Source organism: Mobula hypostoma (assembly GCF_963921235.1).
Source record: "Mobula hypostoma chromosome 5 unlocalized genomic scaffold, sMobHyp1.1 SUPER_5_unloc_1, whole genome shotgun sequence".
NCBI classification, from domain to species: domain Eukaryota; kingdom Metazoa; phylum Chordata; class Chondrichthyes; order Myliobatiformes; family Myliobatidae; genus Mobula; species Mobula hypostoma.
Window position 1 is genome coordinate 150456 of NW_026948113.1, and position 13707 is coordinate 164162.

General features: G+C 43.3%; 1 protein-coding gene across 5 annotated transcripts in view; it reads right to left on the bottom strand.

Moving 5' to 3' along the window:
- Window positions 1–2552: 2552 nt before the first annotated feature.
- LOC134341106 (uncharacterized) overlaps window positions 2553–13707 on the bottom strand; it is a 28437-nt gene continuing 17282 nt past the window's right edge. For all 5 annotated transcript variants that reach the window (XM_063038865.1, XM_063038864.1, XM_063038866.1 and 2 more), the window contains exons 2-3: window positions 12653–12787; window positions 2553–11731 (exon numbers count right to left, since the gene is read on the bottom strand). In XM_063038865.1, coding sequence (XP_062894935.1) covers window positions 7956–11731; window positions 12653–12740 — 3864 coding nt within the window. In that variant the 5' untranslated portion in view covers window positions 12741–12787 and the 3' untranslated portion in view covers window positions 2553–7955. The remainder of the gene's footprint in view (window positions 11732–12652; window positions 12788–13707) is intronic.

Sequence of the window (13707 nt, forward strand, 5' to 3'; positions counted from 1 at the left end):
CTGCATGGAGGCCAGTGACCAATCGTGTGCCTCGGGGATCTGTTCTGGAACCCCTACTCTTAGTTATTTTGATAAGTGAACTGGATGAGGAAGTGGAGGGATGGATGAGTGAATTTTCTGATGACACAAAGGTTGATGGTGTTTTGAGTAGTCTGACAGACCGTCAGAGTTTACAACGGGACATTGATAGGATGCAAAACTGGGCTGAGAAGTGGCAGATGGAGTTCAACCCAGATAATTGTGAGGTGGTTCATTTTGGTAGGTCAAATATGATGGCAGAATATAGCATTAATAGTAAGACTCGGCAGTGGGGAGGATCAAAGGAATCTTGTGGTCCGAGTCCATAGGACACTCAAAGCTTCTATGGAGGATGACTCTGTGGTTAAGAGTGCATATGGTGCATTGGCCTTCATCAATCGTGGGATCGAGTTTAGGAGCCAAGTGGTAATGTTGCAGCTACATAGGACCCTGGTCAGACCCCATTTGGAACACTGTGCACAATTCTGTTCGCCTCATTACAGAAAGGGAGCAGAGGAGATTTACAGGGACGTTGCCTGGATTGGAGAGCATGCCTTATGAGAATAGGTTGAGTGAACTTGGCCTTTTCTCCTTAGAGCGATGGAGGATGAGAGGTGACCTAATAGAAGTGGACAAAATAATGAGAGGCATTGATCGTGTGGATAGTCAGAGGCTTTTTCCTAGGGCTAAAATGGCTAGCATGAGAGTGCATAGTTTTAAGGTGCTTGGAAGTAGGTACAGAGGAGATGTCAGGGGTCTGTTTTTTTATGCAGAGAGTGGTGAGTGTGTGGAATGGGCTGCCAGCGGCGGTGGTGGAGGCGGAAACGATAGGGTCTTTTAAGAGACCCCTGGGTGGATACATGGAGTTTAGAAAAATAGAGGGCTATGAGTAAGCCTTGGTAGTTCTAAAGTAAGGACATGATCGGCACAGCTTTGTGGGCCGAAGGGCCTGTATTGTGCTGTAGGTGTTCTATGTTTCTAAAACTTTACAATGGATAATGTTTGGTTCACTTTATGTAGCACTGTCCTCCTGCTGTTTAGATTAGATATTTATCAGACTGGAAAGGGTTGAATTCATAAGTGATCAGTCTAAGCTCTTTCACATCTGAAAATCATGTAAAACTGGAATAGTAGTTCAGGGACAAAGTGTCCGCAGAAGGGTGGAAGGTAAGGACAGCAAATCTGACAGGTTTGTTTTAAAAAGAGTAGCGGGGATAAACAAGGATAAATGCATTGAATCGGTAGTCAGGAAGCTATGGGGATAAATACTGGAGGACGGGTTTCATTTACACACCAAAGTCAGGAATTAGTCAGGTTGTCAGGGAAGGGGTGTTCAGAGTAGCTCCTCTTTGATCAATTTGTTTCAACAATTTGAAGGGGTTAGATGTATTGATCTGATTGATATATGTTGACTTGGACAAGTCCACATGTGGGAAAGAAATCGAAAGGTTAGAGCATGTAGAATCCAATGCAAATTGGTTCCAGAACTGATTTATTAAAGGAAGGGAAGGGTGATGTTGTGACATTCTAAAGTTCAAATGTTCAGTTTATTATCAAAGTACTTATGTAAAACACAACTCTTGTAATTTGTCTCTTCTCCATATAGCGGTAGAATACAGAAAGCCATTTAAGTGGTTGAAAGAAAGACATCAGTTACCCACCACCTCCGCCCCACCCCCCACCCCCCACCCCCACCCCTGCCCCGCATGAAATGATAAAGAAACAAAAACTCGCAATCCCCGCAAAAAAGCCTACAAACCCTCCCTCAAAACAAAAACTAACCCAACCCCACCCGCGAGCTCGCAAATCCTCAACAAGAAAGAATGAGCGAAAAAACGTAGAACTGAAAGAGGACAACGTGAACTATAGTCCAATCGATATATCTCAGAATTTCGATAACATCTCTGACAGCATCGGGACGCAGCGGCCTCTCCGACGGCAGCGACTCGAGCCAGTGGGCTCTCCAGGAACCGCAAACTCCCCTTTGCATTTGCTTCGATGTTCCAATCTACCTCGACGCTTTAACTGGCGACAAATGTAGTCGATCTTGGCCCCTCATCTCGTCCCTGAGCTTCTCCTCGTAGCAGAGTGCTAACTCACTCAGTCGAACTGCAGACTGTAAGTTATGGGCTCCAACAATTTCGAAAACAAAATTACGCTAAAAAGAAAAAGTGGCAGATGTAGAACAACTGAAATGATTGGCTTTCTAGAAGTTGTTGCCTGAGGAATGAACTACAACAATTGTTCATCCCAGTTTGGCAAAAGAATAAATCAAGGAAGGTAGTGCACCCGTGGCTGACAAGAGAAATTAGGGATAGTATCAATTCCAAAGAAGAAGCATACAAATTAGCCAGAGAAAGTGGCTCACCTGAGGACTGGAAGAAATTCAGAGTTCAGCAGAGGAGGACAAAGGGCTTAATTAGGAAGGGGAAAAAAGATTATGAGAGAAAACTGGCAGGGAACATAAAAACGGACTGTAAAAGCTTTTATAGATATGTAAAAAGGAAAAGACTGGTAAAGACAAATGTAGGTCCCCTGCAGACAGAAACAGGTGAATTGATTATGGGGAGCAAGGACATGGCAGACCAATTGAACAATTACTTTGGTTCTGTCTTCACTAAGGAGGACATAAATAATCTTCCAGAAATAGTAGGGGACAGAGGGTCCAGTGAGATGGAGGAACTGAGCGAAATACATGTTAGTAGGGAAGTGGTGTTAGGTAAATTGAAGGGATTGAAGGCAGATAAATCGCCAGGGCCAGATGGTCTGCATCCTAGAGTGCTTAAGGAAGTAGCCCTAGAAATAGTGGATGCATTAGTGATAATTTTTCAAAACTCGTTAGATTCTGGACTAGTTCCTGAGGATTGGAGGGTGGCTAATGTAACTCCACTTTTTAAAAAAGGAGGGAGAGAGAAACCGGGGAATTATAGACCGGTTAGCCTAACGTCGGTGGTGGAGAAACTGCTGGAGTCAGTTATCAAGGATGTGATAACAGCGCATTTGGAAAGCAGTGAAATGATCAGACAAAGTCAGCATGGATTTGTGAAAGGAAAATCATGTCTGACGAATCTCATAGAATTTTTTGAGGATGTAACTAGTAGAGTGGATAGGGAAGAACCAGTGGATGTGGTATATTTGGATTTTCAAAAGGCTTTTGATAAGGTCCCACACAGGAGATTAGTGTGCAAACTTAAAGCACACGGTATTGGGGGTAAGGTATTGGTGTGGGTGGAGAATTGGTTAGCAGACAGGAAGCAAATAGTGGGAATAAACGGGACCTTTTCAGAACGGCAGGCGGTGACTAGTGGGGTACCGCAAGGCTCAGTGCTGGGACCCCAGTTGTTTACAATATATATTAATGATTGGATGAGGGAATTAAATGCAGCATCTCCAAGTTTGCAGATGACACGAAGCTGGGTGGCAGTGTTAGCTGTGAGGAGGATGCTAAGAGGATGCAGGGTGACTTGGATAGGTTAGGTGAGTGGGCAAATTCATGGCAGATGCAATTTAATGTGGATAAATGTGAAGTTATCCACTTTGGTGGCAAAAATAGGAAAACAGATTATTATCTGAATGGTGGCCGATTAGGAAAAGGGGAGGTGCAACGAGACCTGGGTGTCATTATACACCAGTCATTGAAAGTGGGCATGCAGGTACAGCAGGCGGTGAAAAAGGCGAATGGTATGCTGGCATTTATAGCAAGAGGATTCGAGTACAGGAGCAGGGAGGTACTACTGCAGTTGTACAAGGCCTTGGTGAGACCACACCTGGAGTATTGTGTGCAGTTTTGGTCCCCTAATCTGAGGAAAGACATCCTTGCCTTAGAGGGAGTACAAAGAAGGTTCACCAGATTGATTCCTGGGATGGCAGGACTTTCATATGAAGAAAGACTGGATGAACTGGGCTTGTACTCGTTGGAATTTAGAAGATTGAGGGGGGGATCTGATTGAAACGTATAAGATCCTAAAGGGATTGGACAGGCTAGATGCAGGAAGATTGTTCCCGATGTTGGGGAAGTCCAGAACGAGGGGTCACAGTTTGAGGATAGAGGGGAAGCCTTTTAGGACCGAGATTAGGAAAAACTTCTTCACACAGAGAGTGGTGAATCTGTGGAATTCTCTGCCACAGGAAACAGTTGAGGCCAGTTCATTGGCTATGTTTAAGAGGGAGTTAGATATGGCCCTTGTGGCTACGGGGGTCAAGGGGGTATGGAGGGAAGGCTGGGGCGGGGTTCTGAGTTGGATGATCAGCCATGATCATAATAAATGGCGACGCAGGCTCGAAGGGCCAAATGGCCTACTCCTGCACCTATTTTCTATGTTTCTATGTTTCTATGAATCGTTGTTGGCTGGCGCCATCTTGATTGGACGAAACATTCAGTTTCTGTTTAGAGGCTTGTGACCCGACGGCCCCATCAGAGGTAGCAGAGAAGCCAAAGGGGATTCTTGCCTTTATACTCCATGTCATAGATTCTCAGTAAGGAGTGGTTACAGTACAGTTTATACAACATCTATCAAGAAGCAGCTGGATTATTGTGTGTAGTTCTAGGTTTCACGCAGCAGGGAGGATGCAATTGTATGGGACGGAATGCAGAGCAGAGTCGCAAGTATACTGGCTGGAATCTGTAGCATTTCAGTCCTGAGGAGAGACAGCATAGCCTTTGTTTCTGTTGGGAAAAACGATGCTCCAGCGGGCTCCTGATTGAGTAATACATTTTCTGAGGAGAGGCGATGGGGTATGTATTAACAACCTTTTCTTAAAAGCCCCCTACAAGATTCGCTGGCTCACATTAAAGGTAAGGACCCTCACACAGTAAAAGATTGCAGAGAAGTAGAAAATTTAGAGGGGTTTAAGGAAGAACCTTTCGAAACAGATGGTGGCTGAAACCTGGAACAAACTGCCAGAAGGGATCTTGGAGGCAGAGAATCTCGCACTTACGAGGAATTTAGATGAGCACTTCAAATACTTGAAATGCCAAAGTGCAGAAGACTACGTGCCAAATGCTATACAATGACATCAATAGAGGTAATAGTTTGCAAGCATAGACACAGACAGGGGCCTGTTTCTGTACTGGCAGACTTAATACAGAGTATTCCGTTTGTTTCATTGAGCGTCGTATCACGTGGGTGATCAAAGTCTTTCCATGACCATGATAGTTTTTGACAATTTTTTACACAAAAGTGGTGTGCCATTGCTTTCTTCTGGGCAGTGTTTTTATAAAACGGGTGACCCGAGACATTATCAATTCCCTTTAGAGATTGTCTGCCTGGCATCAGTGGTCGCATAACAAGGGCTTCTGATAAAGAGTATACGCGGTGGTTTTCCTGCATCCCTAGAGGCCTTTATCGCAAGTTTTTGAGGACAGCAGCTTTGATCTCCTTGGTTGGTTGTGGGGGCGCAATGCAGCAAGTGCCTCAGGGCAAGCTCTGCCCTTCTCCATTCCAATATACAAAATACAGGCTAGGCTGCTGCCACCACAGCACTACGAGGCAGTAACTCTCACTCCCATTGTGAGCTAGGCTACGGACACTCTGCCTCCATCCTAAGTGAGCAAATGGTCAGGAATGCATCAAGCTATACCTCATCAAATCTTCTGATTTACAATTTTGAGAGATTCAATGAGGGCTCACTAATGGAAGCTCACTGCCTGGTGAAATAAAATACAGAGATTGAGAATGTGTTCTGAAGGGTCTGAGCATAGGGAGAGGCCATTAAGTCCAGCCAGTCTGTACAAGAGCTGTCCATCTGATCCCAAATTTTCTGTGCATTTCTTCATATTTTCACAGCTCTTTGTAAACACTACAGTGGAACCTGCTCTAAATTGAATCACATCCTAACGAGTGCAAGACTGAACACTTGACTCCCAGCTGCATTTTGATGTCTGATACCTTAACGATCCTTTTGCAAATGTTTCTCAAGTGTACATCAGGTCCAATGACTATCCTTCCCTTGAGGCATGTCCTCTATAGAGATTGCCTACGGGAATTCTCTCTTTATTCCTCAGTTAACGGTGCCCAGCAGTCAAAGGTGTTTTCCCCAATGGTCAGGATAGGGAGTGGGAAGGAGGTTGCTCATTCAACTCATGTCCTATTCCATTTGTCCTCCTGAGTGTGATAATGACATCAATGCAAAATTTGATTGCGAGGTGAGAAGTTTGACTGAGTAACCATCACTGTCAATTCCTGGTGTGATCGATACATCCTCTGTATTTGCCCTTAAGGCATGAGGGGTTGGGAACTTTTCTAATTGACCTTCTGAGGGAGTACATTTCTCTCCAGCTCCCCGGACAGATGTTGGAGGAAGAAGCTAGAGCAGATCCTAAAGAGCAAAGAGAGAGAACACAGATGTGTGGACTTCTGCAATGAGTGCAGAGTGGCTGAGAGACTGATTCATGACATCGAACATCCAAGTGGAAGGACTGAATCCTTCAGAAATACTTGAAGGCACGGATATTCTCCATTGCCAGAACAATCTACTGCACACAAAACAAAGTCGTTGAGGATTCCTGTGAAGTCAGTAATGGATGCCCTCATACCTTGTGGGGTCAGATTCTTCCTTCTAGATTGGGTCATCAAAGTTTCTGTGAGGTTCAGGGGATAGATGTGTCTGAATGGAAATATTCACTCCAGTCAATGGTTTCGGGTGAACTCCTACCATTCCAGATATTTACCACATTTATGACCATTCATCCCTGCTGAGTTCCATGGCTGTTGGCCAATGTCCAGTTGTCCTGTACCATTGGTGCGAGCTGCAGGAACAGAGAGTTCCCTGGAGTGCAGCTCTGGGTAAAGTTCACACCACTGATCAATCTTAAATTCTGCTGGTTTTGAGCAGGTGGAAATCATGTTATGAGTTGGTTAATGTCTCTTTGTTTCAGACTTTCAACATGTGCAGGTTTTCACATCGAGATTTAACCTGAGTTTCCATTAAAATCTGATTGATTCTGATCTACCATTTCCAAATTTTGAAGCATCTGTACACCAAACCACTATGTTCCTGTTTCACATTTATATTTATAACTTTTAGACTATCTTAAAGGTCAATCAATTAATTGGTTATTGTAAATCTCTCCGTCAGATACCTATTGCCCCATCCACACTCCATGAATGTGATTGATGGGAGAATTACTGTAAGTACAGGAAGTGCTGAGAGCACTCTGTCACGCAGCATTTGTAAAGAAAGAAACTGTTAAAGACCGGGTCTGGGCTGTTCACTTTAACCTACTTCTCTGCTGCATTTGTTCTCATGCTGAGATACTCAAAACAATGCCTCTGAAAGTTCTGATGAAGATCATAGATCTGAAACATGAACTATTTTACTCTCATTTATGCTGTCTGACCCACTGAGGGGTTCCAAACTCTTCTGTATTTATTTCATATTTTCAACATCTGCAGCTGTATTCACCTTCCATTACACGTGAATGAGTGGGTTGTTTGGCATTTGACCAAGAGAAGATGACAAGGATATCAGGGAAATGGGTTGCTTTGAAAGCCAACATTGGGTCAGTGGACTGAATGCCCTTCTATGTTCTTTGACATCACTTGGGAGAAGTTTTCCAGTCATCCTGTATGGATGGAGGAATGAGTCATCTGACAGGATAGAGAGAGTGGGAATTGAGGAAGGAAGTAAGGACATACATCTTGGGACACCCTGTGACAAAGGAAAGCATTGATGTTGGGAAGGTTTGCCTCCAAGGTATGGACACAGATAGGAAACAGTTCATGTCAGCTAGCCTCAGAAGAGCCTCTGGTGATGACTCTACCTGGATGACACACCAGGCTGGTTGAAGGAAGCCAGCACTGTGGATGGATGATGCGCCATTAAACACTGAGGGCAGATGGGGAACGAAATGGAGGGAATATATAATAAGCAGTTTTTTAAATCACCTAGATAAAGCTTTGTCTCCCCACATTAGAAATAGCTGAAATGTATGCCAGTTACTTATCACCAAGCAGCCAATCAGAAAATTTAGAACATTTGCTTTTGATCAATTGCCGAACATCTTTCTTTCCTGTCAGTAGATCTTGTCTCATATCCTCTGATGACTGCTTGCCATTGCTGATGACCTGTTCCATTAACACTGCCTGCTCTTTGACCATTGTCAGTGACTGAATTCGCTCCATGTACCCAGGTTTCCCTTCATCTTTCTCAGACTGAATCAGGAGGTCAATGTAAGCTGGGGTGGAAAGAGGATTTGGTCTCAGAGCTACTTCTTCAAGTCTTCTAATACTCTGAGATAATTGTACAATCAACTCCAGCACTGCATTCTGAACCCCTTCAAACTCCTGCTTAAGCTCTTCCATGATCTTCTCCTGTGTTATCTTCTCACCACAGGCCTTCTCGTACTTTTTCTTTATGTCACCTAATGTCTTCTTCTTCTTTACTTTTTCATAGACATACTTGTACCTTTCCCTTGAGTGGTGACCCATGCCACATTTATTAGGACAGACTTTACAATTGCCCCATTTATCCATTGATACACACCAATATTTTAAAATATATGCAGCATAAGTACAGGGATCATGGCAATTAAATTCACATTTCTTACAAACGTTTACTGTTGAAGCATTACGTTCAAGATCCTTCCTTATTGTATATGTGACCTCAACTTCAAACTCAAAGTCTTTATTTTCATCCAGCTTGTTCTGATGCTGCTCCAGAACCTGTTGTGTTTTCTTAAGTTCCTCCAATTTGGTCAGTCCAACTTGAATCTGATTCTGCAAACCCTTCATTGTAGCTTCCAACTGGTTACGTTCCCTCAAAACTTCTTTGGTCAAAACTAAACTTTTTGGCTCCATTGTGTCGAGAGCTCTAAAGAATTTCTTCATACTGTTAGTTCCCATCTTCCAGAACATTGCATCAAAGTTATCATCATCCTCTTCTTCTTCCCCACTGTCATCAGAGCTCCTCTTTTTGGCAGCATTTCCAGATACTGGACGTTGGGCAAATATGACAGAATTGTTAAACTTGAAGTGAATTGGCATACCATTTTTATCTTTGGGACATGGTACCTCAGCTACCTTCAAAGCCTCCAGAACAGGAGGACGCTTTCCATCTGCGAATGTCACCAATATCTGAATGTTCTCTGCAATATCTTTGCCAAAAACAGAAAGAATTGAATCAAAGACATATTTCTGTGTTTGAGTCAGGCGAGCCAAAGAGGCTTGAGCAACAAAACACACAGCATCAATCTGATCAACCCCCTGTGGGGAGGTGAAAAACTCGCGAATGTTGTCAGTAATCAGTTTATCTCGGCTTATCCCCCTGGTATCCCCGAATCCTGGCGTATCAATTATTGTCAACGAGTAATCGATTTTAAATCCCACCTGATGGTGTAGGTTGTATGCAGTGATGGAGGATGTCTGACTTTCAGCTTGGGACTTTCCTGTCTCTTCCTGTATTAACCTGTATCTGAAGTTATCACCCCATTCCACACCCAAGATGTAATTAATCATCCCATTAATAAGAGTTGTCTTTCCTGACCCTGTAGCTCCCATAACCATAATTGTCTTCATTCTTTCTCCTATGCTGGGTTTTCCAAAGAAACAGTTCACAAGATGCTTTGACTCATTAAAGACCTCCTTCTGCAGGTTTACCATGTAAATGGAAGGGTTTCCTGTAGATAATAATTGGCCTTCTGTGTGAAGAGTCTGGGGTATTTCCTTTGTTGTTTCTCCTATTTTTATTAAAATCTCTTCACTTGGGACACTCGAACCTGCTTCTCCACAGTCAGCAGACACTCGGACCCTGTAATCTGTCCGAGGTTGCAGTCCCATTAAATTATAGCGACATTCACTCTCTGTCGGCTTTACTTCCATCCACAGTGGAGCCTCTGTGTTCGAGGTAAGAGCTGTTTCTTCTCTATACTCAATCCTGTACTGAACTATTTTAACACCAGCTCCAATACAACTTGGGCTATCCCAGGAGAGTTTTGCAAAGGATGAACAATCCTCGAAGACCAGTTTACCAGGTGAACTTGTAGGAAGTGTAATTTGCCTATAGCTATCACTGGCCTTGCTAACCCCTACCTTGGTCACTGCTCTGTATTGGAAATAATATTCCTGATGTGGTTGTAACCCAGATATTGTAAAAGACTCAGATTTATCATGTGTATCCACAGTTGTCCATTCCTCCTGCTGGGTAGCTTTGTACTCTATCTTGTAACCCACAATCTCACTCGTACCATATCTAGGAGGGTGTATCTGCAGTGTCACGCTGTCATGTGTTGTTCCACTAGCCACAGCTCTTGGGGGCTGTGATGGGGGTTCAAAGCATCGGTTCTTTATACACGGACCCTCATACAAGTAAATCGATGTTCCTATGTGGCTATCATCCTTCACAGAAGCAACAAGGAATTTTATGTTCCCATGTGATTTGTTGGCCGTGGCAAAATCAAGGAATAGCTGAGATTGTTCCTTCATCTTTCGTTTTACAACTTCTGAATGAAACCACTGCTCGCCACGATGGGTTCGGTAGTCTCCATCAGCAGGAATTGGTGTTCGCATCTTTGGAATTGCGTTTGATTGGAGGTAATTGATTGCCTCTGACAGATAGGTATCCTCCTGATGCAGCGTTGTAAAGGCAAAGCAAACCACGTAGTCCATTGCGCAATCCATCAATTCATCCTCCAAATCATGTACAATTTTCACAGAAGATATGTCATCGAATATCCTCAGATAATGCCCCAATACCTTCAGCTCTCTTTCCTTGTCATCCAGCCATGTGATCAGCAACTGGTGTCTGAGAGGTGACTCTTTCTTTTTTTTCAGTATATCCACCAGTAACTCTTCCTCACCCGCACCGCCCCGGATGATTGGAAGATCTTTCGCTAAAGTCTTCTGGAAAACTAGTTTGCATTCCTGACACAACTCTCGGAATTTTACTATCCTGTCCCTGACCTCGGGAAACTTACTGGCAACTCTTTCTTTCTGCATGTCGTTACATCTCATCACTGCCTCACTGAGCTGTTCTAGGGCATGCTGGCAGCGAGTGAGCAATCCCACACTTATCTCTCTCACCAGTTGAACAGCAGTCGAGTCTAGTTTATTGAGAGGATAAAGCCAGACTGTCATGGGCACTGCATGCTCCCCGTCTGGTCCCAGTAAGCTTGGAAGTGTTGCATAGATGCTGATGGCATCTTGGAATGTGGTGGGATTGTTCTTCAGAGAGAAATCCCCATAAAAGGTGCAGCTAAATTTCTCAGCATTTGATTTTTGTTCTTCTGTCATTTTTAAGGAGGCCTCACCCTCAATCGCAATCTTAGGGAGACGTTTAATAGCTGACTCCATATTACCCTGGATATCCTGCAATTTTTCTGCTGAGGAAACCATTCGATCAAACACAAAGAAAGCCTGGGCCCCATAGAGCACTGCTGTAATGACATGGGTTGCTGACCCCTCATCAAACACACTCGGATAGGTGATATTCTGCCTCCCTAAGTGACTCATTGTCAGTTGTTCAAACCTGGTGGTTGTTTTATACTGAAGGGTAACTCGCGCTTGTTGCTTTGATCCCTTTGTGTCGTTGAGGTATTTTGCAGATCCTTTCACTTCCACTAGCCCACACATGAGACTGACTTTCATAGATCCAGACACATTAAGTGCAGAGGCTTTCTCATCCATGGCATCAGATGCAATGATCTGAAACTCAGTGCTGGGCTGATCGCGAGTGCCAACATTGCTTTGGAGTGTCTGTAAATCCCACAATGTGATACCTACAAAAAAAAACAGCATTAAAAATTGTTAAATTGATGTAAAGTGCTTCAGTCAATTGGCATTTACTTGATCAAAACACCAGCATCTACAGAATCTATTCTAGATTTGAATATCTTGAATATTGTTTATTTGAATATCTTCCTATACTGGCTGTATTTTAAACTGTCTGTACAATGCTTTGCCCTCGCTGAACTAAATATTTCACTGGTTTATATCAGGTTAGTTCACTTGCCAGAACATTTTTCCTCACCCTGAGCCAACTGACAGCACAACTGCTTGCCACCTGGTCTAAAACGGGTTCCCAGTCCCACACTGCAGAGGCAGGAATGCCATTTGGAACATCAGCTTGTGACTGAATGTCATATAGGTCTTGCTGCTTTAGACATGGTCTGTTTTGTGGATTTCAGCAATGCATAATTATCAGTGAATGTCCCCCCTACTAGCCTTATGGCAGAAGAAATGTAATTTCAACAGCAATTGAAAATGATTGCTCTCATCAAGCAGTTCTGCTGGTGATGGGGTTTATCTGCAAAGAGCACACGGACCTTTTGTGATATATATAGGCCTCATGAGAGACACATAGCACAAGACCATAGTTTGTGTCTAACTGCTGCATCAAACCATTCCCCATACCCTGTCAGATATTGTACCCTTTCTCACTTGCATCACTCCACACCTCCTCGATTAATGAGTGACTTGTCAGATGGAGATTTACCTGCAGCTGGCTGCTACTAGTCTACTTTTGTCAAGTGGTTCTGTATGATGTTGAAATCAGCCATACCACAATTCATAATCTTTATTCCCAGATTATCCTTATTCCCTTGCTTAACCAGAGAACCTGATGACTATCTTGAGATTGGTGACCTGAATCAACTGGGCTGCATTGATCTCTACTGATTAATATGATTTTATTCCAATACCTGGGATCAGAACATCTGACCGGCAGTCGTACAGCATTCCCAACTGGAAAGGACGGCCCAGAGTAGCAAGTTGTATAACCTCACTCATGTCTGCACCAGGAGCTGGAGACTCAGGCAATACCACTCACCTGAAACCTAAAATACAATTACATTTTAAAAAAGTTGAATTCAGTTGGCATACATCAGGCAATGTATTGCAGATGGCCTCCTTTAGATATAAAGTATCTGAGATCAGCTCAAGATGCAATACACTAAAATTGTAATAATCTAGTATTTGCCTGCTCATGAGACCTACTATCTGCAGATCTGTCTGTTCTTCGTCTAAGGTTCTCTCTAACTGTTCTTTACAGCTGGATGGACCAACCATTGCTCTGAGTTGAAACATTTTACATTGCTTGAAAGCTGTATGTCACTTTATAATAACATGATATAAAAGAAAGTGCCAGCGGTACACCAACAAAGACTATGTGCATGGAAGCATTTCAGTTACTACGTGGTTGCACAGCCATGCAACTTAATGGGAATAGTGAATTCAGGTTATTTCTATATTAGTGAGAGTGTGCAAATGGTGTGTGGTCAGAGCCAATGTCTAGAATGTTTTCCAACCATACAGCCTTATTCATAAAAAGATAAGCACAAGACATCTGAAAAAGCAGTGCAAATTTCTTTACATTCATACTGTTCTTCAGTCTGTACGCTCAGTTTTATAAACTTACATCATGAGCATAGTCTGCACACAGAGCACCATTGGGTGCCTCTAAACATGCAGCTTTTTCGGGATTTTATATTAGGCTTAGCTCTTTGGTGTCCTGAGGAAGAGGAACCTAGATTGTGCGTCTTCAGTACTGAACCTATGGACAGGCTGGAAGCTCATCATTTAGCATATACCTCTGCAGACTGGACGGTGTCATAGAGTTTTAGAGTTATAGATCAGAGGAACAGTTCCTTCAGCCCAACGGATTCTTACCAACCAAGATGCGATATCCAAGTTGATCCCATTTTCCAGTGTTTGGCCAATATTGTTCTAAACCATTCTTATCCATTTGCCTTCCAGC